The sequence below is a fragment of the Triplophysa dalaica genome, chromosome 10 (genome assembly GCF_015846415.1).
Source record: "Triplophysa dalaica isolate WHDGS20190420 chromosome 10, ASM1584641v1, whole genome shotgun sequence".
In the NCBI taxonomy this organism is placed as follows: domain Eukaryota; kingdom Metazoa; phylum Chordata; class Actinopteri; order Cypriniformes; family Nemacheilidae; genus Triplophysa; species Triplophysa dalaica.
This window is the reverse complement of record NC_079551.1, coordinates 17,251,452-17,278,858: the sequence shown is the minus strand read 5'-3', so window position 1 is coordinate 17,278,858 and position 27,407 is coordinate 17,251,452. Positions and strand designations below refer to the sequence as shown.

The following is a 27,407-nucleotide window of genomic DNA, read 5'->3' as shown; positions in this document are numbered from 1 at the left end:
TCGGGAGAGACCGACCCAAGTCGAGACGCACGTCGTCACGTCTCCAGGGGGCGTGGCCACGCAGCAGGGAGGGACGGAGGGAGAGAGAGAGACCACATCTGGAGGAAAATAAAGAATCATCATTTAATACCCTCCACCCTTATTCTCCACCCCCTCTCTCCCCCTCTCTTTTTCCGAGTCCGAGGATCGAGCCGGGAGACAGTCGACAGGCGTCGTAAGCAAGCGACGCTTCTTTAAAAAATGTATTTATTTACCAACAAATTACCGTAACTTGATATCTCGGACTTTTACCCGCGCTGTCTAATACGATTGTACGTGCTAGTTGTATGCGTAAGTTGGATATGCGCATCTGGATCCCGAAGTGTTGATGAAGACATCTGGCGTTTAAATCTAAGCTGTTCAAGGAACGTTTGTCTCGCGCGCGACTCAAGCCGTCTCGACGGGTCACGTACCGCGGAAACCAGACGTCAGTAACGAGGTAAAACAGCCGGGCACGTCGAGCGCATCTGGACAGTGGCAATTTGTGTCGTTTAACCACCAGAATAAGCGCTGCGTGTGTGTTTTTTCATGAAATAATGCAAGTTTTTTTCCAGACAGTCTGACCTAGTTTGTTGAATAAATATTGATGCCCACTCGAGATTCGCAAAATAATGATAGAGATGTTGAAGCTCTCTCAGGGTCTGGATGACTTCAAGCAGTCATAAACAGAGATCACCGGGTGTTTTATAACTTGCGTTGGTCATGTCAGGGCAGCTACAGGTGTGAATAGAAAACACCTGAGCCGGTGGCATTTGTTGTTGACATTTCTCTTACGAAAAAAAATAAATTCTGTCATTTATTTATGCTCATGTAAATTAGTTCAAAACCCGTATTTGAGTCCTTCTTGTGTGGATCATAAAAGAAGATATTTTGAGAAAAGTTGCGGTGGTTTTGTGTCCATATATTGTAAGTAAATAGGGTACAATGTTTTTTGGTTATCAACACTCTTCAAAGTATATTATTTTGTATAGTGCAGAAGAAAGAAAATATTTTATTTGGTGTGAACTATCCATAACAATCTTCTAAAAAAACACTCACTTTTAGTAAAGACCGTTTTATCTGACGCGCTTCCCGGGACTGCATTTAACTTCCGGTTTGTGTTTGGCTGTCTAAAAATATAACTATTTAATTTAATTAATTATATTATTACTTAATTGTGTTATAATTGTATTAAGGAAAGAATTTGTTGAATTGTGTTTTATGGTCGTTTTATTAAATAAACAATTTGTGGTATCGCTCCTGTAGTTTGGTCATATTTAAAGAAACCGTGTGGTACACAGCTAGTGGTTGAGCTTCGTATCGCAGTCTAAATTCAAAATAGTGGAGAGACAAGTTTAGCCAAGAAACGGTTCTTCTAGTTTATTTTGCTTGTTCTCAGAAATAATCTACAGTCAATCTATTTTTTGCGAATGTCTACCGGAAGTTAAGGGCAGTCCACACGCGCGCATGCGCAGTAACGTAAATTCTGCGTTCCTGGGGCTCAGTGTATAGCATGGCACTAGCAATGCCAAGGTCATGGGTTCGACCCGAGGGGATTGCATGTAATCAGAAACAAATATATTATACAATGCGATGTAAGTCGCTTTGGATAAAAGCATCTGCTAAATGAATAAATGTAATGTAAATGTCATGTTGTCACTTTAAAACTGTCTATAATAAGACCGTGATTGGGCAATTCATAAAGTGATTTTATCACAGCTCTCTTACTCGATTCTGAGTGCATGTCAAACATTGCATTCTAATCCAATATTTATGTATAATTGACCTCTAAACTGGATAGCTGGTTCGTTATTCCCAGATAACAACCGCTCAAAACTAATAACAAACAGTTACCTGGGTGCATTTTGACAGTTTTTTTTGACAAAGTAAATATAAATGTCTTTTAGTAACACATGACATTATATTTACAAATGATTAAACCAAATTGCCTGTTCATGACATTTGAAAGTCATTACTTACCTTAAAACCGAAAGTAAATGGCATTTCCTCACAGAAGGTCTGCATTTGGTAAAAATGAGCTAATCAAATATTTCAAATTAGATTAGATTAGATTAGATTCAACTTTATTGTCATTACACATATACAAGTACAGTGTAACGAAATGTAGTTTAGGTCTAACCAGAAGTGCAATTAGCAAGTGCAGGATATACAGTGTGAATAAATACAGAATACAATATTAGGAAAATACTTTACAATGGGCATGTACTATGAAAATATGTTGGATTAGAATGCAAATACCCACATGCCATGTCCAATTTTTCTCATGTGGCAAGTAGCCGTGTAATAAGCGGGTTACTGTACAAGCAGCTCGCTGTTATCGAGAATTAAGCCCCTTCAGTGTGATACGAGACCATACACTTCACGTTGGGTCCTGATCACACCGTCGGTGGTTATTTCTGCGACAACAACCAGATGCCTTTACATTATGCCTTACTTATTAGGGAGAAGTGTATAAAAGGGAAAGTTTACCCAAAAATGAACATTCTGTCATCATTACCCTATTGTCTTTTCAAACTATGACTTTCCTTCAAGAGAAGATACTTTGAAGATTGCTGGTAACCGAACAATGGATGTACTCATTTACGTCTACAGTATGGACACAAAACCAGTGCAAGTTAATGGGTACCCCTGTTGTTGTTTGGTTACCAACATTCTTCAAAATATCTTCTTTTGCGTTCAGCATTATAAAAAGACAAGAGGGTGAGTAAATGATCCCAACAATTTTATTTTGGGGTGAACCATCCTCAACTATGTTCAATATGTCAGCCATAAGGCTTTTTTACTTTTTTATGACTAACTACATAACTATGCATACCCCTTTCCTGTATGCTGCCCGACATCAAATATTTAAAGATTTGGGGAAATCAATCATAAAAGTTTAAATAAAAAAACATATGGGTCTCCATTCCTTGAAATCCCCCTATTTAAGTCTATGGCCATTAAAGCCATCATATACATATTTTGGGCGTTTTTGGTGCTGAGCCGACGTAGGGCCAAACCCATTCCTGATGCAACAAACTGCAACATTAACAGGGTCTGAGAAAGCAGCTCGCCGAATGAGAGACAGATTGTGGCTAAATGTGTGTGGTTTTTAGACTGTGGGAGTGCTCATGTGAACGTTCCAATGGGTCGTGAGACATTGTTTGCCGTGATGTGTGTAATCCTGGCTCAGTCATACCTCCGTGTTGACTTTATAATGTGGTCTGTGCTTTTAGCGCTGGGGTTCGTTGGGTTCACTGGATTCGTGAAAGAATGGGTGAGGAAAGCAGAAAGGAGAGATGAAACCACACATACTTCTCTTGTGAAACACCAACCGCCAATGGCCGCCTCTCAAATTCCACGTCTCCGACGGATCCTCGCGGCATTGTCCTCAACGCTTCAGGGCATTGCACCTATATGAGGACCCCTGTTACACACATGATACCATACGTTCGCCCTTGTGCCTGATGGTTTCCAAAAGAAACACTGCGAATTCTGAGCTCCCTCTTTTCTTGCTTTTCTCCATCATCTCTTACATCTCATTTTATTTTCTCAATCCCCCTCACCCCACCCCTTGGCTTGCGTTTGGGGTTGGACGGAGTTCCTGGAGGCCTTTGCAAATCACGAGTGGTTCAAGGGGGAAATGGAAGGCACGGAAAATGAGGGCGAGAGAGGAGAAATATGAGCACGGGAGAATGTGTGTCGGAGAAGGGTTAGAAGAATCGGAGTTAATCCACCTCGTCCATTTTATTCTCCGATGTGTCGTTCCTTGAGACCTTCCTCTCCGCTGCTGAAAGCATGCATGATAACCACGCTCGGCGTGTCGAGCCGCAGCTGGTCCTTGTTATTGTTTATGAGCTTGGCTCTCTCTTTGCATTTCTAATGTACACTTAAAAGCGCAGTGGAAACAAATTGGGTGAATCTGCTGCGGCCAGAGGAATGTGTGTGTGTGGGTCTGGATAACAGACCGTACGGAGGGAGAGAGAAGGAGAAATGGGAATTTTAGAGGAGGGGAGGTTGTGTTGACCTTGACTTGTTGCCAGGCACAGGGGGCGGAGAGCAAAGGAGTGATGAAGAAAGAGAGAGATAGTGTTTGAGGGTTTTGCCTTCTGTAGGATGTTGTTTCTTCCTCATCAGTGATTCATTATTTAGCTGCGTTTGCTTCTCCACCCTCATCCTGTTACGGATTAATGAGTCTGCGACGGTCGGAAATGAACTGAAAGAGACAAAAATGTATGCTTATTATAGACAAAGAAGTAAATGTATTCAAAGAGTATTCAAGATGTAGGAAACAGCTATAACTGCTCATGACTAATGTATTTTAATGAGACCATTTAAATAATTATTTGGGATAAATGGACATACACATGGTCTATTTTTATATACTTAAAGGTCCAGTGTATGAAATTTAGCGTCACATTGTTACACACATAGTCAAACCTTTCTATTTTACTCTTTTTTTTCCACGCCAGACACTGAGATTGCAAGCAAAATAATAGGATTGCATCACTGAGTTTTGGAAAGAGGGAGTGAAAGGGAAAATAAATGATCTGTGTTCTGCATTTCAGTGTGAATTGAGGAAAGGAGGGGAAAGGCCAGAGTTATACCCACTTCCACTTATTAAGCCATGGAGACATTTCAAGTTATATAACTATAGATTTACCTTTAGTTCATTGTAGATCAGGAAATGACTTGATATGTATATGTATATGTATATGATATGTAGGTTTTACTGCTGTAGATACTGTACTGTATGAGTTGAAAACATTTACCTATAGTTTTATCGGACACACACGCTTGGCCCGAATTCAAATTCAGGTCTGTGTTTGCTTATCGGTCTGACTATTGGCTAGAAACGTATTAATATTTTATTGTATCATAATTGTACTAAATTAAAACTATAGGACAATATTTGGCTGAGATACAACTATTTTGAAATCTGGAATGTGAGGTTGCAAAAAATCTCAATATTTTTCAACAGTTAACCAAATTAAGTCCTTAGCATAGCATATTACTCGCAAAAATAAAGTTTTGATCAATTTACAGTAGAAAATGTACAAAATATCTTTATGGAACATGATCTTGACACAATATACTAATGGTTTTTGGCATAAAAGAAAAATCAATCATTTTGAATCTGACCCATGCATGTATTTTTGTCTCCTCTAAAAATGATCCCATGCTACTTAAGACTGGTTTTGTAGTCCAGAGTCACATATATATGTAAGACTGAAAAAACAAGTACTTCTGGACCAGTGTTTACATTTTGAGAAGTGGTCTATACAAGACTTTTAGCCTCAATTTATTGAAAACTTTTATTTTGACCCATCTTGACTTCTCGAGTCTACAGAATTCTCTCTCTCTTTCTTTCGCTGTTGTTTTCCTCAGTCTTTTCACGAACACTCCACCCCTCTGTCACAGTGGCTGGACACATTGTAATTCAGTTACTCAAAATCCATTTTAAAACCCGCTGCATGATCCCGGCGCTCCACATTCAGAGACGTTTCCAATTTGTGCCGTTTACATGTCTGAGAGTTTTTGTGCGTACGTTAAGCCCAGAGAGTGATGGGTGGAGCTTGAGGAAGAAGTTATCCTGAAAACAAACCCAAAGCCAGAAAGAAAAAAAGAGAGAGAAAGAAGTAAAGAGAGAACTTGAGGAAAGGATGTGTAAAAAGAAGGTATTGATTTATAACAATTACATTAAGATTTGAGCAATTACATGTAGTGGTGTCTGGTATAGTAAACCCACTTCGAATTAACCTTCTTGACATTTTCTCAGCAGAAATAATTAAAAGATGAAACTTCTACACTTCTGTATAATTTTTTGCTATAGGCCAGAAATATATTTACATGTCCATTTTATGTCCATTACTATTCTTTCACATTTTGATATGCAACAAAATCAAGCTTGTGTGGCCAAAGGTGGGGTTGGAATGTGTCAAATTTTGTAAATGCGATAAGTGCAACAATAAATTCAACATAAATCATTGTTTTCCCCCCATTCCTGTTTACGATGCTAACAAACACACATGCTGTGCATATGTTACCATGTCAGAATAAGGTGGCCTCTACACATCTTTTCTATCTCACCTTGCCTCATATGGATATTAAAGCTGTATTTCCGCCTTCCTGTGCACGTGAAGAAAATAATTGGCTGATCAGATGAATTTCAATCTAGCGTCACTGCAGGAGAGAGAGTTCAGGGGTCAACGGGAGTCAGTGCATTCGGTGACAAATACAGTGAGGTTCGAAACTCAGGACACAATTCCAGTTTTTTGTGATTAAGAGCAGTAAGTTAACGCATTACATTGAAAGTCAAAGAGATTCATTATATTAGAAAAAAATGCAAAACAGATATACACAGATAGTACAGCAGAGTCTTCATCAGTTTGATGGGGGGTGGTCTACATCTTTTTATAGTATACTGTATGTCAAAAGTTCTTTGTAATGCGTAATGTGTTTTTACAGCAGTGAGGTTAGTGTCATACACTGTGTGTGTGTGCTTTGTGTGTGTGATCTAGCAGAAAGAAATGTAAATGGCTTACAGTTGCTGAAGCGAACACACAGCTGAATGCGTGCCGGCTATAGAGCGTTTCACACATGCGCCTAGACTCCAATCAACTTCTGGTCTGTTTGTTTATCGGTCTGGCAAGTGTTTAAGAATATATATCATTTATATGATTATTGTTTGTATAATAATTGTACAGTCATTTTTTTTGTATGTTCATTTTAATAAATACTTATTTTTTTTATTGGGTCTTGTAGTTTTGTCTTATTTAATTAAACTGTATGGTATATTGACCACTAGTGGTTGAGCTTGTAACGGTACTTCTCGGTTTCTTTTGCTTGTTGTCAGAAATAATCTAGAGGCACTCTATTGTTTGTGAATGTATACCGGAAGTCAAGGCCAGTCCAGGAACATGCGCATGCGCAGTATTGTTTGTTTATGTTGTTGCTTTGAAACCATCTTATGTGTGTGTGTATAATGCTTTACATCACACTCAACAGGTTTCTGTGAGTAAAGGTCCATTGAATGAAATTTAGCAGCATCTAGCGGTGAGGTTGCGAACTGCAACCAAAGGCTCACCCCACCCTTTCAAAGCACACGGTGGCTGTTTGGCTGATTGGAGATAACGTGTTTATGAAACGCATTCTGTAGAGCAGTTTGTCTATTTAGAGCTACTATTAATTCCATGAAATTATTATTATTAAATTGCTTCATTATGTAAGGTCTTTTAATACCTCTGAAGACATATTTCTGAATATTATATTGCATTTCTGTCAATAGATCCTCCGAAAACAGCATCTTAGATTAGGCGAGGAGTATAAAACATATTAGAATCACTGAAAAAAAATAGGAGATACTAATATAATTATGCTCCTGTTTTTAACCAAAAAATTTAGTTAAAATAACATAAAAATCTTGGGAATAAAATCTACAAATTTTGGTTGTGAAGATTTTAACTAATTTGTTTGAGTAATTTTAATTGAACAAATTATAAAACAAATCCAATTTATTATGTTAAACCCATTTAAATTTGTCAAATTAAGTATATTTTGTGTTGAGATTACATAAATTATTTTTGTAGATATATCTACCTTGGCAGTTGATCTGTAGTTCCCAGCCTGCTTTGTATATGACTGCATTAGGAGATACATTTTCAAGATTAACAATCATTTTAAGTGTTTTTCATTAAAAAGATAGACTTGTTCGTGTTTTTGTTGATTTATCTTTGATAGTAATGGAGAGTTTTGCTATTATTTTTAAGTTTGGGTTTTTTAAAGTTGCTAGTGTTGTTCAGAAGGCTAAGGTTGGCACAATATTAGTCATGAAGTGTGTTATTTCACTTATTAAGCTGTAACTGTGGTAATGCCAGTACAGACACCACCGTTCTCTTGAAAAAATAGACTTTGTAAAATCTAAACGTTGTAAAATCAGAGTGGGTGTAACGGCGTAGACTCATCAATAAAAATATGTTTTTCTGTAATAAGAATAAAAGTATGTTTAAACCAGCTGATTTGATTTCAACAGGTGGATCATAGCCATGCTGTCGCTGGACGAGCCCCTGGACCTGAAGATTCCCTCCAGCCGTGACAGGACGATAAGAACATCCATCTGCGCCCCACTGCAATTCGCTCGTGCACGAATATCACGAGCATCACGCGTATCCAGCCCTGGTTAGTCAATCTTTATATATTGTATATATGTATTTTCAGTCAATCAGCAATAGACATGTGAAGTCTCAGCTATAAAGAAATGACCACGTCTGTTTATCTCACCAGATACAACAGATGAGAAAGACATGTCAGACTCTTCATCCACAGTGGTGGATCTGAGCCTGTCCCCATCCTCCTCTCCCTCACCACCATCTCCCATAGACAGCGGTGCCAGCTGGAGTCCGCCTCTGCTGGCTGCAGTGAGTAATTTCACCCTTCAAAAAACAAACCTTCTACTGGCCAGACTTTAGTTTCTTATAGGGGTGTAACAATATATCAAAGTATCACATTTTGCAATACAAAAACATTAAGATTTGTGTCATAGAGCTATTGAGATATGTATCATAGAGACAAATATATATCTTTAATTTTTATGTTAAAATTCAGTTTTATTTTTCAGTGACAGATTTTTTTAATGATCAGTCATTTGAGCATCAGTTTTATAAATATAAATATATTTACAAATATTGTGTATCAGTACACACCTGGTTTCTTATGCAAAGAAAATATATTATTTTACAAATTTACAGGCAATATATTAAATCATTAATTACATTTAAAAAATATAAAAAATATCTAGAATAATATATTGTTAACATATTTCTATTTATTATTAATAATAACAATACTTTATATATACTTTCATATATTGAAAAATATAAGTATTTGGTTTCAGTAGGCCTACAATATGTGGAAATGTATTATTTAATATATTGCATTATATTTTCTAATATTTTCATATATATTTTGGTTTCACATGTTTGTGAATGTATAAGGCATGGACAGTTTTTTTTATAAAACTGTATTATTATTAAATGTGTTACTAGAACTATTAAGGTCCATTTACGCCAAGAACGCTAACATTAAATCTAAAAAAAATTAGGCTCACAAACTGTAGTTTATTGATTATTTATCATCTGTAATAAAACACTGAAAGTGATCTCAATAATATCCTTCAAAAGTATCCTTAAAATAATATCCTTTAAATCTATAAAGTTATAATTGTTTTTCATTGTCATTGTTGTGGAGTCTTTACACCGAGTACACACGGGCAGCTTTGTGTCTACTTTGTGTGTGCTTGGACTGTGTGTGTTATTCAGGGTTAAATGTAATTCAGTAAGAGGAGAGACAGCGCCAATCCCATAATTCATTTCACCTCCACACTAATTCATTTCAGCTCTGTCTCTAGACACGCAAAGTGTCCTGATCTGAACCCTTATAAAATCAAAAATGCTTGGTTTGCGTTTGAGAACATTGCTGGGCTTGTTCTGCCATTAGGTGGTCTACTATTGCTCTCCAAAATGATTTAAAGATGATTCAGAAATGAATTACAGAAACAAAACTCACGCCATTCTATACTCTCAGGAATCAGAAAGCTCAGTTTACCATGAGGAGAGCGCCTCTCCGCCTCCGGGTTTTCGGTTCTTCCTTCCCATTGGAACAGAAGGTCCTCTGCGCCTGCCTTCCTCGATGTTGATTGGTCAGCACTCGCCTGAGCCCTCAGTGGACGAGCAGCTGGCCTGCCGCTGGCTAAAGGTATATGACACACAACAGTTATTTCAGTTTTTATAGGTGACAGAATCTAATTCAGTTTGGTGAATAGGGAATTTTGATTTCAAGCTCTTTAATGAAATAAATTACTCTTAGATATCCCATCTGAGATATAAAGTAGATGGCACTAAAATATATACCCCAAATGCTGTTCTTTTATCCCAATCTCTGTTCTCATGCCCTCTCTGTTCTGACTCTATAGTGCCATCTGCTGTTCGAGAGCCTGCAGGACCTGGTGAATCATGTGAATGACTCACATGTGAAACCAGAGAAGAATTCGGGATACTGCTGTCAATGGGAGGGTTGTGCACGCAAGGGTAGAGGCTTTAACGCCAGGTCAGACTACACACACCCTAATGTTCGTTTACCAATCAAAATGGACATACCACAGTCCTTTACTGTTAATATTGTTAATATAAAACATATTAACCAAAGGCATGAAACCTACTTTTTTTTATAAATCATTTATACTTGAAGTCAACTCTGAAGCAAAGCTTTATCAAATGTAGCTAAATTATATCTTTTTTATATCTTTTTTGATGCTCCAATCATGTAAAAAAAATTTTGGGTGAAAAACGTAGTTCTCTTTAAATAGATCTTGCTATTTCGCTGCTTTGTGAATTTATGTTAGTAGTTTATTAAATATTTTTCACTAGAAATAAAGACAAAATGTTGATCAAGAAAATAAATGGCAACTAGTGTCTGTTTTTAAATATAAGTTATATTATTTTATTGTAATATTTATATTACTAAATTGTTAAATATATTTTAACTAGGGCTGTGAAATGATTAATTGCGATTAATCGCATCCAGAATAAAAGTTTGTTTTTGCGTAATATATGTCCGTGTACTGGGCATGTTAATTTTATATTTATAAACATAAAGACATATATTTTAGAAAAACATATAAAAATTAATACATGTTTATATATCATTTAAAATAAATATAAATATATACATGCAAATATGTGTATGTGTTTATAAATATAATATTAACATGCCCAGTACACGGAAATATAATTAATCGCGAGTAATCGTTTGAGAGCCCTCATTTTAACTATTCAATAATTATAAGCCAATAGTTAGCATAACGCTGTTTGTTAAATTCTTCTTCTTACATTTTAATAGACCAAAATTCTACACTTGATGAAAACATCACAAATACAACTCTCAAAAGGTTTCTTTCTTTTATTTTTCCTTTTGAGCAATAAGTATGAATCTCCTTGAGCTCTAGCCGTTGCAGCTTATTAAAGGAGCCCTTCTTTTGCTGTTTTTGAGGCTTTGGTTATGTTTTCTGGGTGTTTAACAATGGATGTTCATGTTGTTAATTAAAAAAAACGCTTTATATTTCATATATTTCAAGTCTTTTGTACACTGCTGTCCCTCTTCTAACAAAATGACTGGATTTCTTTCGGTCCATATAAAGTCCCTCCTTCCGAAACGCTCTGATTGGTAAAGCTGACCAGGTCTGTCGTGATTGGTTCCTTGCTTAGAGTGTATGTGTGTAGATGTCCCACCCATACATTATCAGCGAGCTTCCGATTCTCAGACTGTTGTGATTGGTCGGTAGCCCTCTCAGAACATGTATATTCGTAAACTTTGGCTTTCAGCAATAAATAGTAACGAAGGCGTCAACTTCACTTTATCAGTTAAAAACATGTGGATCGATCAAAGTGCAACGGAGGTCTGATGGGGCATGTGCAACATCAATCTTTGTTAGAGATCACACACTTTTTCCTATTTTTTACTATGGTGAGGGAATTGACACCGGACTGAATGGCGTCAGACCGGTTATATAAATTAACACTAATAACAGAAGCGTTAGTTTTGCCTTATTATATTGGACCCGAGTTGGATACTAAAACAATCTCTGATTACCAAACACTACTCCAGCGGCTCTTCCTCTTCTCTAAGGAAGGTCTCGCCCGTTTTTTTCTGTATTCCTTGAAAAGACAATATCCTGCTTGGCACTGAACTTTGAGCCTTATCCTTTTGCAGGTATTATTTATGCTTTATCAGCAAAATTACACGCTAACTAAAGGTTGAAAAATGGGATCGCGGGGAAAGGGACCTTTAAAAAGATAAAAGCTTATCGGATGTTTGCTCATGAATGGTGTGAATGTGTGTGCTGATAAGATATGTTTATCTTACACAGGTACAAGATGTTGATTCATATTCGCACTCACACGAATGAGAAACCTCATCACTGCCCTACCTGCCACAAGAGTTTCTCTCGGCTTGAGAACCTCAAAATACACACGCGCTCACACACAGGTGAGACATATGCATATGCAATGTGAACTGCCTGAAACATTGACACAAATAAACACTATGACATCATTACAATTTTTGGGTTAAGAAATGTCACATTGTCTGATTTTCACTGGCCAGAAGAACTCACAATAACTATATCATTGTTTTTAGATAAGTAAATAATTCTATCTGTCAATTTCATCAGTATTTGTTTTATTTTGTGTTTTTTTCCTTTTGCCGTATATTCACATTTAAATATGAGTATGGGGAGGGTTTCTAACCATTGGGCTTTTAGGGCAAGGTTTTAGGGGCTTAATTATTAATGACATTATCACATATGAAGTATTAACACTATTTGGATATTCATGTTTTTTTTTAATGCTTATTATCAATACGGGTATGTGATAATAGTAAACCTCAGTTAAGTAACATTTTGTCAAGTATTTGGTAAGTGTTAGCTTTACAATAAGTATAAAAAAACAATAAAGAAGAAATGAAAAGAACATGAATTTCAAGTATTTAAATAAAAATTGGGATAGATAACATAAAGTTCACAAGTAATCAAGTGTAGGGCACAATAAAACTACTTTATTTGCAAAGTACTTTCTCTTTTTTAAAGTATTTTAGTTTAATGTTGCTACTTGACAGATCCTTTTTCTAAAGCACCTAGGTACCAAACTGTGGTGTTACTATTGATACAGATGAAAGATTTTTTGGTATCATTTCGACATCACTAGTGCACACTTATGTCTTTGAAACTTTCACACACATCAGCGTTTTCACACACTCGCAATATGACAAGTCCTTTTATGTCTATATACAGTGTGACCTTAGACGATTGCTCTCTTTTTGACTGACCCCTGCTGAGTCATAATAATAAAAACAATGTTTACCTGAAATAAACTGTTGAAAGAATAATGGGAAAAGGGTTAACTAAAAGTTCTTGAAGTCAACCCCAACAAAACAAACAAAAAAAATCTACAACTAAAAACTTGTTTATAATACTTTTTTGTATTTTATACAGTATATTATAAATATTTGCAACCGTTCCCATTTACATGATTTTGTTATATGTGTATTTTGTATATAACTGTATTTTGTATATTTTGTATACACTGATATAACAATCTGAAATGATATCAGTGGCTTTTTAACTTGATATTTACATATAAATTAAACAAAAATTTATATTGAATAAATATTTGTGGTCATAGAATGACAACAAATACTTAAATCTAACTTAAACTTGGGGCTGGGAATGAAAATTAATTCCAAATCCAAAACTGGAATGGAAAGGTTAGGAATCAGATACTTGATATTTTATGTGATTTAAATTCCTCTTATCAATTGTACACGTTTAAACTTGTGATCTGATGATATTTAAATAAAAGCCCTTATGACAATTAACCATATTTCTAAAAGAGCCGTATATACTGTATATATTCGCAAACCAGACCATAAGCAGGCTACATTACCATACAAGTTGATATCTTTTTACCACTTTGGGATGGTAATCAATAAGAATCAGAATGACTTAACAGATACCGGAACCTACTTAAAATAAAAATAACATATAATTCAGTTCTTGCTTTTCTACCCTTCTAGGAGAGAAGCCCTATATTTGCCCTTATGAAGGCTGCAACAAACGTTACTCAAACTCCAGTGACCGTTTCAAACACACGCGCACGCACTACGTGGACAAGCCCTACTGCTGCAAAATGGTGGGCTGTCTGAAACGCTACACCGACCCCAGCTCTCTCCGCAAACACATCAAGGCACACGGCCATGCCGTGGCCCAGAAACAGAGCAGCTCGCCCAGGGTGGACGGTCTGCGAAGAGGAATTTATGCCGAAGGAGAAGGTGCCTCAACGGTGATGGATCCTCATTACCCCGGAGGGGCTCATTACTTCCTCCCAGGGGCGGTGACGGGCTTGCTAGGGGCTCACGCCTTGCACACCCTTGCGGGGCCCCTTGGAGGTCACCCCCTGGATCTGTCCATGCTCAGCCCGCTTTTAGGAGCAGGGCCTGTACTGTACCCCAACCCTAGCGCATTAGGGATCGGTAAGGTGCCGATGCTTCACCCCTTGTTGTTACCGTCCCTAGGGCTTAGTGGGGGGCAGATGGAAAGAGGAATGGAGGAAGAGGAGGATATTGATGAGGATGATGATAAGGGCAGGTTGGGAGCAAGGCGGAGCCCCCCATCATGGGTTGTGATCCCCCCAGGCATGCTCTTTTTGAAACAGGTGGTGACCACATAGGGAGACTCTATGTAGTTTTGTGCACAGGTCTGATTTTTGGGAATGACGAATGAGATCATACTATAAGTTTAGTAGGTTACAAAATTCAAACATTTATTTTCGTAATTCCCAACGCAGTGACTCGGCATTTGATTCATATGCTGTATGACTTTATATATTTGCTTTATAAACTTCAAAAAGCACGTGTTATATCTGACGAGAATCTTCTATTTGATTCGAGGGCGAAGCTTCATAAATCAGAGACACACCTTGATTCCGCCAAATGAATCTTCCGGAAGGTCAGCCTCATTTTCTGACTTAAATATTTTAAAGGCTGACTCATAAAATCGACCCACAGTGGGCAAACAAAAATAGCAGGATATGCTAAAGCAAACATACTATATGCTATCCAAACAGAACATATTTACATTATAGATGAAAGCATCTAATGCAACTAACAAACAGAGGAATGTGAGCAACATCGCTTTACCCTTGCTTCCACATCAAGGGAAAAAAATCTATCATTGGCAACCAAATTCATAAAACATTCAGGTCAACTTAATTGAAATTGTGGGTTTGGGACCAAAGCGAATGTGAGCTTTAGACAACAATGTGAGCTTTAGACATTTGGCACTTTAGAAATAAGCAGAATAAAGAACAAAATGCAAAAATGAAAGGTACGGATGTTGAATTATTGGAACATGCCGTTCAATCCTAACTGAAACTATTTCCTGAATCTGTTAATGAAAATGTGCCTGATAAAACTTTAGATTGTGGCCATAAAGGTAGGTAACAGATCAATAAACAGGACTTTGAAGTGGGTATTTCAATAAAACTGAATTATAAAATAATTACCGGCTTATATTCTTAAAAAAATATTATTTTACCTGATGCTTCTGAAGTGCTTCTGTTTGTCTGAAGACGAGACATTGGTTGTGTCAGAACCTCTATGTATTTTTGTGACTCAAGTCTATTTAGACTCCTCTCTGTAACCCGTTACTAAGTTCAGTGACTAGCGATTATTTTAATGCATGGTTGACCTGTCTCATGTCCAACCGGATCCCAATTGGAATCCCATATGTAACATTTTACACATGACGATTTGCATACAGCTTGTTTGATTAAGTCGCACATGCACAACCGAAGAATGCTACGACTACGGCTTGAGTATTTTATGATATATTTGCACAGTTGGATATTTTATCAAACGTATTTTTACCAGTACCAAGTGCCTTCTATTGTAAGGTTGTTATTGACGAAATATAATGTATGAAGTACATTTGGATGTATATTGTCAATGTATGTATATTTTATGTGAATTCAATGGGCTACTATGTAACGTTTGTTTTTTAATGACATTGAGGCTATTGCTTCATGAGCTCATGCTGATGAGTGTCTTACCCTACCACAGGACGTCTGTCAAAGTGACCGGAATGAAATGTATGATATAGATAGGAACCATGACTCATGCGTTCAATAAAAAATGCAAAGTCAAAGTGTGATTTTCATGATGTTAAGATTCTGAGATCGTTATAGTTAAAATGTTTTAACTTTTTGTCCTGTTTAAAGTTTCCCATTTACTTATAATGATTAAACACACGGCTGTTACTTCTTACTGTGATCAAACACAGTTAACTTGCCTCAGGCCTCAGGCAACATTTGTAAATAATTAGTAGCTGCAATGACAACACTGTAGTGTTACTGGAAAAAATGTCCATAACCTGTTTGCCATTAACTATTTGTATTGCAATAGGGGTTAATGCTCTTGTTTCTGTGTGTCATATATAAAAAGAGACCTATTCAAATAAAAATGTCATACTATCCCATCCCCCCAAATAAACACCTGTGTAAGGTAAGAGGAGGCGGAACAAACTAGGGCAAGTATAATGTTCAGATGTAGGCTACTGTTAGAATAACTGCTGGTAGTGGCAAATGCAGACAAACGCTTGGAAATGGAGGTTAAAATCTCCAAAAGAAACGTCTGGACAAAGTAAGCTTGACTATCATTTTGTTTTTCATATTATCTTACAGTAATTTATATTTTATTTAGTGTAAAGAGATGAAAATTGTACTGTATTCATATTAAACATATTTAATATAACACTGGGTTCATTGTTAAAATCAACAATCTGTCCTTAAGTGAACACATCTCTGTATAGTTATAGACAACAGATTTTGTGTGACTTTTAACTCAAAATGACTTATAATGTGTTTAAATTCCATATAACACCCAATGTATTATTGCAGCAAAAAAAAATTTTAAATACACATCTTTATTATAGGTACAGTGTAATTTTTTTATTTTATTGACGTTTTAAAAGCTGGAAATTTACAAGAAAAACATGAATTACGTGCGATTTTACTTAAAAAATTGCTTTTAATTTATTTATCTTTAATTTTCTTATAAGTATAAATGTTATAATTTATCTATATAATATTGATAGTTAAAAAAATGTTTTGTTGAACTTTCACATTAAAACTTTTAATAAATGTAAAATTACGGAAAAACGCTGAAAATTTACGAGAAACACATGAAATACATAATGTTTTATGTGAATTGTTTTCGGTATTTTTCTTGCACCCCATGCAGCTGCCAGAAAATTGTTTTTAGGAGACACTTTTTTATTTATCTCTATAAAAGTTAAACTGCAGAAAAGGACGTTTTATTGAAATGTTATTGTAAAACTTTTATTAAACCTCAAATTACAGAAACTTCAAATTACAGAAAAACACAGCCAATTTACATCAAATACATGAAATACATGTAATAAAACGTGATCTTTTTCCAGATATTTTATTGTATTTTTCTGGTAACCCAGCTGCCAGAAATGTTCTGTTTTTAAGAGATTTTTCTAAGTAATCCATTTTCTTCCAAATCCATTTTTGTATCTCATACAATCCACTCCAATTTAAATCTATTTTATCCATATAAATACTTGACCATCTGTTAAAAGCAATACTTGACTTAAGATTGATGGTTTATTAACATCTTTGAAACTTTTTGTTTACCCTTTCTCTCAGATCTAATATGGTTCAGGACCAGATACCATACAGATGTCACATTAAAAAAGGATTCATTACGCTAATTACATTGACATTCCTATTGTCAGCTATTGCGTACATCTCCGATGTCTCTGACATACTGGCTATGACGCCTAACACTTTATATACAAAGGTGGTAAATAAGATACAATCGTATTATGTAGTAATCGATTTTCCTTTTCCCCGGGACAATCAAGTTCAACAAATGACTACTACACAAATAACAACTGTCACTGTAACTAATAACACAACCTCAGGACATTATCATATAGCTTATGCACACAACTATCAATTCATCCTGGATGAACCTGATACATGTCTCAAGCAGAACCCATTTCTGGTTTTGATGGTCCCTGTGGCCCCCCAACAACTGGAGGCTAGGAAAGCCATCCGGAGCACTTGGGGGACAGAGACCAATGTCCAGGGAAAATCAGTTATGACTCTGTTCGTGGTGGGTTTGCCCGGTGGAGCTGATAGTAATAAAACACAACAAGAGTTAGAGGAAGAGAGCCGACAACATGGAGACCTACTGCAAAGCAACTTCATTGACACGTACATCAACTTGACCATCAAGACGATGGTGATCATGGACTGGTTGGCCACACGCTGCCCTCAAGCGTCTTACGGCATGAAGATCGATTCTGACATGTTTTTAAACCTTGAGAATTTAATGACCCTTCTGTTGGACCCCAAAACACCCAAACAGAACTACATCACAGGTATGGTGATGTGGAACACACCTGTCATCAGAAACAAAAACTCAAAATGGTACGTGCCAGTGGATCTTTACCCAGAACCAAACTACCCCACATACTTGCTGGGGATGGGATATGTTTTCTCCAATGATCTTCCCCCAAAATTAGTTGAGGTTTCTAAGGACATAAAGCCCTTCAACATTGAAGACGCATATTTGGGGGCTTGTATAAAGCGTTTAGGAGTTAATCCCTCAAGTCCCCCAGATCCTTCTCAGTTTAGATCCTTTATGAGAGAGTACAAACGTGAGGAGTTTCTCAGGGTCATCACAACAATCCTGGGTTCTCCTAAGCAGTTAATTGAATTCTGGAAGGATGTTAGGAGGTCTGTGTGAAAGGAATTTAAATTTTGACTTCCTGTTTAAATGGTTTATTTATTCTGGTCTGTAACTGTTCATTATTTGTGGAATACCTCTCGAGTTTTTTATATTTCTGTCTTTAAGTATTGTTGTGAATTCATTTAACAAAAACAAACTCAACTCTTTTTTTATAGATGAAACGTCTGAATGTTGTTAACAGCGCCGGGACCTATTCGCTAGCATTGGTTTTGTCTTCATACAATAAAAGTGAATGGGTGCAAGGGCTGTTCAGTTAACAACATTCTTCAAAATATCTTTGTTTGTGTTTTGCCGAAGAAATAAAGGGAGAAGCTAAAGACGCTTAATGGAAAGCCTACAACCTTTAGCCTAAAAAGGCATAATGGCTTATGCCCTGGCTTCCTCCATTTGAGGTGTGTGTGGTGATTTTATCAGATGAGGTCTTGGTTATAAAACAGAACTTACAACACAAACAGAAAATTGTAAGTGACAATAAGCTTTATGTAATGTTCAGAGAGTAAAATCGAAACGGGTCTGAAGTTGCAACTTTTGCTGACCTCACGCGCTCTCGGAAATTCGATAATTCCCATTTCAACTCTGAAATAATTCATGGAATTGTGCTCTTTTAATGTTAAAAGATATGTGTAATGTTTTAATGCTATTAAATCATTATTAATATTAAGGTTAATAAATACTTTTAATGTTAGTAAATCCATACATTAGGCAAGTTTCGGGTTTGTGGTGGGTAGAATCCCACTTCCGAGGTGTCTTGTTTGAACGCAGAATTAACATGATGAGTTCACAAATATGTTTATTAGCGTCTGATGTCATCAAGCGACGTGCTGTTTCACAAAATCCTAGCGGAAACACTGACGTGTGCAACACAACAATGGCTCTTCAGGTGGATGACTTTGAGAGAAATTGAAAGGCTGCTTTTTGATTTTGTCTGTAAAAATAGTGTACATTGCATGAGGAAAACAGTTTTAATGAACACATATGAAAATGTTGGTCTCAACTTTCTGGACTTTACTACTTTAAATTATACATATAAAAGCAACTGGATTAGACAACTTGTTAAATAACCAGCTTCTATCTGGAATGTTATTCCTACACCTTACCTAAATTTGGTGGCACAAATTTCTTGTTTGTAATTGTACTATTAGCATAATACCTTTGAAACTTCCGGCATGTCATCTTCAAGCTTTTAGAGCATGGTGTGTATTCTACACACACAATTTTTCATCTCAGCAATACTTTATGTGGAATAATAAGGACATTCTATATAAACGGAAGTCTATTTTCTACGAAAATATGTTCTTTTGGTGGATCAATGGTTAAACTCAGATGGCCTTTTGTTAACCTATGACGAATTTTTATCAAAATCAATTTTTGAAATAATTTGCAACGGTTTTTGGTGCAATATAGTGGAATTTGTATGCTATTTAAGCAACAAAACAGATTAGAATATCAGCAACTCCAACCATTCTCGCTCAACCATTCTTTAAGTAAAATGTTTTTTTCTCTCATGCTAGGAATAAAACTATAAGAGCTCTCTTTCAGGAAAATATTGTTTCGAAACCAAATGCACTTGCATACTGGAATCGTTTTGTAAATGATGTGGACTGGAAAAAAGTTTGTCTTCTACCTATGGCTATCTTTTAACAAATTAAATAAAACAATTTAAAAGACTTTTACACAGAATCCATCCTGTTAAACATTATTTAACTAAATATACAATAGATATAAATGAGAATTGTAGCAGAACAAAAGCCAGAAACAACTGTTCATTTTTTGGGCAATGCCCTTTTGTTTTGTATTTTTGGCGTAATTTGCTTCATTTCATTGTTGAAAATATTGATGAAGATTTTGTTTTACAGTGGAAAGATGTCCTCTTAGGTCCTAGTGTGACTTGTAAAGATAAACAAACACACATTTACTTTATTAATTTCACATTCATAAATGAAAATATTTATGAAAGAAGACATATTTTTTAGGATTTGAAAATGAAGTAAAACATTATTGTGAATCCATAATGCCCTCAAAGAATCCAAACGCAAGAAGATCTGATTTTTCTTTCTATAGGTATGTGGATGTTACTTTAAATGAAAATAAAACACTGGAGTGTTCTTTTGGATCTGTGTTATTTGCATGTATGGTTTATCTGTAACTTATTAGTGAGTTTTATTGTGAACTCTTTACTTTTCTAAACATCATAATCAGCGAACCATCTGACTTCTTCTGCAATTATTCCTTTTGCCAAGTTCCTTCTTTTTCTGCACGCTATCTGTGAATCTTTCATCTTTAAAACATTGTAGATTATTTACATTTATAGCCACACATTATTTGCCAAATAAAATGCTAAAATTTCCTGAAACTTTATGGTACATTGGTACATTAAAAGATTTGGAACTATAAAACACTTTACACATCTGCAAAGGTGCACAGCCTTTCCTTCTGAACTGACTGAGGTGAAAGCGAACAAAAATATGTTCTAATGTTCTGCTAACATTCACATGCTAACATTCAACCACTGAAAGAAAGTCTTGTTCTGCATTTGCATTATACAGACACAAATTACAATTCAGACACACATCATATCAAAATGGACGGGGATGATTTTGCATCTTTAAGTAAACATGGCTGTTGCTGTTTCAGTATAAGTTCATGTTTGTCTTTTACCGAGTCCACAATCTACACTGTGGAAACTTTTACTGCCTTTAACCTACCTCCACGTGCTGTCAGTCATGTGACAAGGCCCTACAATAAAACATTTTCCAGTCAGTGATAACATGGTTGGTTCCATCTTGAAGAGGACTTCCTACTGAAATACTGCAATCTTTTTTACCACCAACTAAACATCATAACATTATAATTCCAATCCTTTTTTGAAGTTCTTTATGTATTCACAAGGTCACAACATAACCTTCACCTTGAGTTTTGCATGCCATGCAAGCCCTGCTGCTATCGTCACCATGAAGTTGCCAGGCACTCATGACTGCGAGCGGGGAGGTGTGGGTGGGGCAAGATCAAAAGGGACTGACATGGCTGGGGTAGGGTGAGGGTTAATGTCCAAGGGAAGGGGGCCGGAACAGGGCCAAAAACCGGCTGAACCGGTTCGTTTTAATGGGTTCTGAGAATTTTCGGACTCTCCCATAGATCAGACTCCCCCGATCGTGGACTAACTGAGGGCGACCTCCCAGAAAGAGATCGCTAGAAATTGGATTTGTTTTGAGTAACGAGCCCAACACTGGTTAAACGTGTAAAAATGAAAAGTAGCAGAAAGATGAAAAATATATTATGTGCTCTATATTAAGTCTACTACTGTAGTCTATAAGTCTTCTTCATTCATTCATATGATATTCTTCTATTATATTACACTAAATTCTTATTCTTCATTCATCAATTGGGTGCACGAGAGATCAATCTAAATAACTGTTCACTTATAACAAATAACCAAACAATATGTTATGTTTAAAAACAGTCAAGGAAATATTTTATGTTATAAATCTTTAATATTATGAAAAGGAAATTAATTAATAATTAATTCCATTCCATTCTATTCCATTTTCTACCGCTTATCCGAACTACCTCGGGTCACGGGGAGCCTGCGCCTATCTCAGGAGTCATCGGGCATCAAGGCAGGATACACCCTGGATGGAGTGCCAACCCATCGCAGGGCACACACACTCACTCATTCACTCACGCACTCACACCCTACGGACAATTTTTCCAGAGATGCCAATCAACCTACCATGCATGTCTTTGGACCAGGGGAGGAAACCGGAGTACCCGGAGGAAACCCCCGAGGCACGGGGAGAACATGCAAACTCCACACACACAAGTCAGAAGCGGGAATGGAACTCCCAACCCTGGAGGTGTGAGGCAAATGTGCTAACCACTAAGCCACCGTGCCCCCCACTAATAATTAATTGTTAAAAATAATGAATTGTCTTTAGTGTGTTGCCCATGCATGTAGTGTCTAAAAAAAGTGTCGGAACTAAAGATGCATTCTATCTTAAGTGAATACTCACACAGATCCTGCTTGAAACGCCTCGTGTTACCACTTACCCACAAATCTACGCCAGTTCGTAGAATGATTTGATTAAGACCGCCCATATATATATACGCAAGTAAGGTGGGGGTACCTGTACCTTTCAGAAGAACAACCATCTCTGCAGCACTCCACCAATCGGGCCTGTATGATAGAGTGGCCAGAAGGGACCATGAGAGACTAAATTATATGGTCTGATGAAACAAAGATTGAATTCTTTGGTCTGAATAACAAGCGTCATGTCTGGAGGATACCAGGCTACGCACATCACCTGGCCAGCCTTAAACCTGATTGAACATCTCTGGAGAGATCTAAAAATGGCTGTGCCCCGACGGTCCCTAACCAACCTGATGGAGCTTGAGAGGTACGGCAAAAAGGAATGGGAGAAACTGCCCAAATATGGATGTGGCAAGCTTGTCCCAGTCAACACAGTGACATAACACAATTCTCCTACTGTGATACTCACATTGTGAGCAATACGTGTCCTCATTGTGAGATCAAAAGATCCTCATACTGTGATACTCACATTGTGAGCAAAATGTGAGCTCAAGAGCTTTTGTGAATTTAAAATGTTGAGCAGGTTGAGAGGACGCAGTTCAAATATCGGTCACCAGGGACATTACAGACATTGATGCTCGAATGCTGATATGTTCTACAAGTATATAGAAAGAATAAACCTTATCTATAATAATAAAGTCTTATCAACTCCTTGATTTCGCGTAGCAACTAAAAATATAATCTGCATGCACAAAAATGTCATGGTTTCACCTCTCCTTGTCAGGTATTTCTTGGTTTAGAGGTGGAATCATACAGAATCCTTTGTTTCTTGTGGGGAGAGATGTTTGTTGACCTTTTGGGCTTCCATACTCTCCCCGAGTCGCGTCATCGTTCCTTCCCTCCTGTTTCCTAATTTGTGTTAATTAGCTTCCCTTGAGTGTTTATCCCCTGCACCTGTTCCCTCTTAGTTTTTTTTTCCCCTATAAAGAGTCCTCTTGTTTCATTGTCCTGTGCGCGTTCATTGTAAACTGTACCTTGTCTGTTTGCTATAAGTTTACCTTGCCCGTGTCTTACCTTGCCTTTTATGCATTTTGCTGTTTGGATGTTCCTTGTTCCTGGTTCGTGTTCCTCTTGTCTTGTAAGTTTAGTTTAGTGTTTGCTCCTAGTGTTTGCTTTTGTAGTTTAGTCAGTCTTCGTTCTTGTCTTTATTTATACATATATATTCCTGTCCTGTTTGCCCCCTCGTGGGTTTTTGTTTTGTCATTTTTTTTTTAGTCTTGTTATTTGTTAATAAATCAGTGTAAACCCCTCAACCATCTGTGTCTGCCTGCCTGCACTTGGGTTCTCCCGCACTGCTTTTCGTACCACAAGTGTGGCCCAGTGGTATAGTCGGGAACTCGTGTCCCCAGTGACCGGAGTTCGATTTCCGCTCTAGACGAACCGTGACAAAAAAACTGTAGCAAAATTTACAGAAAGGATTTTGCAGGATTTGATCAAATGTTATTTAATAACAGTAATAAAATAACTTTCATTCATTTTTTATTTTTTTCTAATTCCTTCAGTGGTCCACACTCCAGCCCAGTCGGTGGCGGGAAAGCACCTATCGTGTGTTTGTTTGCCATCCGCCATGAAAGGCCAGAAGAAGAAGAATCGAATATCTCTATGGTGATGTACAATTGTGATAGGTACTGTTGATGTTGGAATTGTTACACTGAAGAAATGGTGAGTGGTTTGTTAAATTGCTATTCACATACGCTCATATAATACTATAATGCCAAAAGGCACTGTGGCATGGCTCCGTGTTAGCAAAGTAAACCCACCAGACTTGTTTGCATCTGACGCTGAAGACTCCGAGCTCCCCCCTCAAGGGGGGTCGAGCTCAGGAGGAAGCAGACGTTGAGATGCCAGCCATGCTTACCCGGGAAGAGGCGAGGATTTGGTTGCAGTGCGCACCACTGCCTCATCCCCAGCGCTCGTGGCTGGGTATGTGGTTCCTGGGGTCGGAGAGCGGTGCAAAACCGCGCCCACCCCTGGTGCCATTCTTCCCGGAGGTACATGAAGAGCCATGCAAGACTCCACTGACGGCTCGCTCCAGTCAAACCAGTTCTAGCTCCCTTACTTCACTCGATGGTGAAGCGGCCAAAGGTTACGTCGATATCCTCCAGGTGGAACGTGCAGTTGCGGTGGACCTTTGCCCACAGATGGCTGCCACCTCGAGAAATCGACCACGCCTGTCACCTGATCGGCGCGACTGTCGGCAGTATGCGCAAAGTTGGTGTTGAACTGCCTTGAACACTTCAGGCAGCCAGCGGTCACCCTGAAACAGTTTCCGAGGCTCCTGGGACACACGGACGCCTCCCTGAAGTAGCTCCACGCAGTAGCACGGCGTTGGACGGGCCCCCGCCTTTGCTGGCATAACAATTGCCTAGTGTTGTGGGCTGTGCTACTTGCACTGAGAAGGCTATGGCCTCTAATGCAGGACAAGCACGTGGTGGTCCGTCTATACAGCACTACAGCCGTGGTGTACATCAATGTCAGGGTGGCGTACGCTCACGGCAGCTAACACGACTTGCCCTCCTGTGGAGTCAGCAGGGGATTTTCTCCCTGGGGGCCACACACATCCCAGGCAACCTGAACCAGACAGCCGACGCACTTTCTCGTCAGTAAACGCCTCGTGGAGAGAGGCGACTCCACCCCCGCGCTGTCCAGCTCATTTGGATGCTGTTCGGGCAGGCCCAGGTAGACCTGTTTACCACCCGCGACACCACCCATTGCCCGCTTTGGTACTCCCTGTCTGAGGCCCCCCTCGGCACGCATGCCCTTGCTCACAGCTGGCTGCGGGACAAGCGAAAGTACGCCTCCCCCAGTGAGCCTCATTGCTAAGACACTGTGCAAGGTCAGGGAAGAGGAGCACCAAGTATTACTGGTTACGCCGCATTGACCCAACCGCACTTGGTTCTAAGAGCTGATGCTCTTGACATGACTCCCCCCTGGCCCATTCCCCTGACGGAGGACCTGCTCTCTCAGGGGAAGGGCACGTTCTGCCATCCCAGACCAGACCTCTGGAACCTCCATGTCTGGTCTCTGGGCGGGACGAGGAGATCCTGAGTAGGCTACCCCCTTCTGTGGTGGAGACCAACACCCGAGCTAGGGCCCCATCTACTAGGCGGTTATACGCCTATAAATGGCGCCTCTTCTCGTCCTGGTGTCTCTCTCAATGAGAAGACCCACGAAGGTGCTCGATTGGGATGGTGTTGTCCTTCTTACAAGAGAGACTGGAGACTAACATTGCTCCCTCCACACTGAAGGTGTATGTAGCCGCTATCACCACTCGTCACAACTCAGTTGATGGATGGTCTCTAGGGCAGCACGACCTGATCACCAGGTTCCTAAGGGGCGCGAGAAAGCGGAATCCGGCTCTTCTCCGTTGCATTCCCTCTTGGGACCTTAATGTGTTCCTGGCGGGCCTCTCTGGGCCCCCCTTCGAGCCCCTCTGAGGTTCCGATCTTCCTCACATTTCGAGTAAGACGGCCCTCTGATGGCCCTCGCTTCCTTCAAGAGGGTGGGGGACCTACAAGCATTCTCCGTGTCCCCGGATTGCCTTGAATTCGGTACTGGCAAATCTCACGTTATACCAGTTGACCCAGAGACCCAGGCCCGGATACGTGCCCAAAGTTCCCATGACTCCCTTCGGGACTAAGTGGTGAACTTGCAGGCGCTCCCCATTGGGGAGGAAGACCCAACGGTATTCGTGTTGTGTCCCTTCCGTGCACTGCGCCGCTACTTGGACCGCAGAGCTTCAGGAGCTCTGACCAGCTCTTTCTCTGTTTCGGAGGACAGCAGAAGGGGAGGGCTGTCTCCAAACAGAGACTGGTGCACTGGATCGTGGATGCCGTCACGGCGGCATACTGATCACAAGATCTCCAGTGCCATTTGGCAGAGCAGGCTCACTCCACACGGGGTATAGCCACCTCCTAGGCACTGGCCAGAGGTCGCCTCTCTCGCAGACATTTGCAGAGCTACGCCCAACACCTTCGCAAGGTTTTACAACCTTCGTGTAAACCCGTTGTCAGCCCACGTCCTGCGTGGCAATATGTAGGTCTGGCATCCGGCCGGGCGTATGCCTGCGAAAGCACCTCCCCACCCTGCAGCAGGTTGGGTCAGTGTGCTATCTGCCTCCCTTCTTACCCACCACATGGTTAAGAACAGGCATCCAATCCATCACTATGCAAGCAGCATCCCCTGGGGATCGGCTGGGCCTCTCAGATTGCTCTAACCGGACCTAGTGCTACCGGACGTCTGTAACACCAATTCTGTGGGCTGTTTCCGTCTGATGTATCCTCATGAGATGGTTCCCACTCCACAATCTATATCCACTGTATTTCTCCCCCCGGGTAGGAAGTGGCCTCTGCAGCGCATCCCTAATTAAGGTAGTCGCGCTCACCCAGTGTAAATCCAGACGGCCTCTCGCCAGTAGAGAGCTAAGGCCTCCGTCTGTGAAAGGTTACCGGTCAGGGTGTACCCATATTTCTCCAAGAAAGTGCTGGGACCCCCGACCATCACACTGGAAGGTTACAGTTTCGTGAAAGCCTCGTGCTAACACGCCCAGGCCTGCTACCGTCGCTTCGCTAGAGATTGTGACACGATACAACGTTGTGGCGTTTTCCATAGGAACCTCATCTGTCGGCTCGACACAACGTCGAGAGACCGATATAAAGGGAACGTCTTGGTTACGTCTGTAACCTCAGTTCCCTGATGGAGGGAACGAGACGTTGTGTCCCTTATGCCACAACACGTATCGTCCTCTGCTGTAGTCGTGAGAGGCTCTCAGGCTCTTCAGAACAAAAGGTAAATGAATGCTGCACGCCGTCTTACTTTAATACCGGATATCCGGGGGCGAAGACAGGCATACAAATTTCATAAGCCAAATTTCATTGGCCTCTTCTATAGTAGTCATAGTTGATAGGTTCTC

General features: G+C 39.1%; 2 protein-coding genes across 2 annotated transcripts; both read left to right on the top strand.

Moving 5' to 3' along the window:
- Positions 1-104: 104 nt before the first annotated feature.
- glis2a (GLIS family zinc finger 2a) lies at positions 105-15,736 on the top strand. The gene is made up of 7 exons (XM_056759735.1): positions 105-478; positions 8,051-8,196; positions 8,302-8,435; positions 9,601-9,771; positions 9,989-10,122; positions 11,942-12,060; positions 13,645-15,736. The coding sequence occupies exons 2-7, from the start codon at positions 8,064-8,066 to the stop codon at positions 14,295-14,297; spliced, it is 1,344 nt and encodes a 447-aa protein (XP_056615713.1). The 5' UTR covers positions 105-478; positions 8,051-8,063; the 3' UTR covers positions 14,298-15,736.
- A 370-nt stretch (positions 15,737-16,106) lies between these two features.
- On the top strand, positions 16,107-20,464 carry LOC130430593 (beta-1,3-galactosyltransferase 1-like). The gene is made up of 2 exons (XM_056759738.1): positions 16,107-16,266; positions 17,298-20,464. Exons 1-2 carry the CDS (start codon positions 16,229-16,231, stop codon positions 18,403-18,405), a joined length of 1,146 nt encoding a protein of 381 aa, XP_056615716.1. The 5' UTR covers positions 16,107-16,228; the 3' UTR covers positions 18,406-20,464.
- The last annotated feature ends 6,943 nt before the right edge of the window (positions 20,465-27,407 follow it).

Excerpts from the sequence above, each read along its gene's own strand:
- glis2a (XM_056759735.1), top strand. The coding sequence starts at position 8,064 with ATGCTGTCGCTGGACGAGCCCCTGGACCTGAAGATTCCCTCCAGCCGT. Across the intron at positions 8,197-8,301 it reads ATCACGCGTATCCAGCCCTG|ATACAACAGATGAGAAAGAC; the intron begins GTTAGTCAATCT and ends TTATCTCACCAG. Across the intron at positions 10,123-11,941 it reads GGTAGAGGCTTTAACGCCAG|GTACAAGATGTTGATTCATA; the intron begins GTCAGACTACAC and ends TATCTTACACAG.
- LOC130430593 (XM_056759738.1), top strand. The coding sequence starts at position 16,229 with ATGGAGGTTAAAATCTCCAAAAGAAACGTCTGGACAAA. Across the intron at positions 16,267-17,297 it reads AAAAGAAACGTCTGGACAAA|ATCTAATATGGTTCAGGACC; the intron begins GTAAGCTTGACT and ends CCTTTCTCTCAG.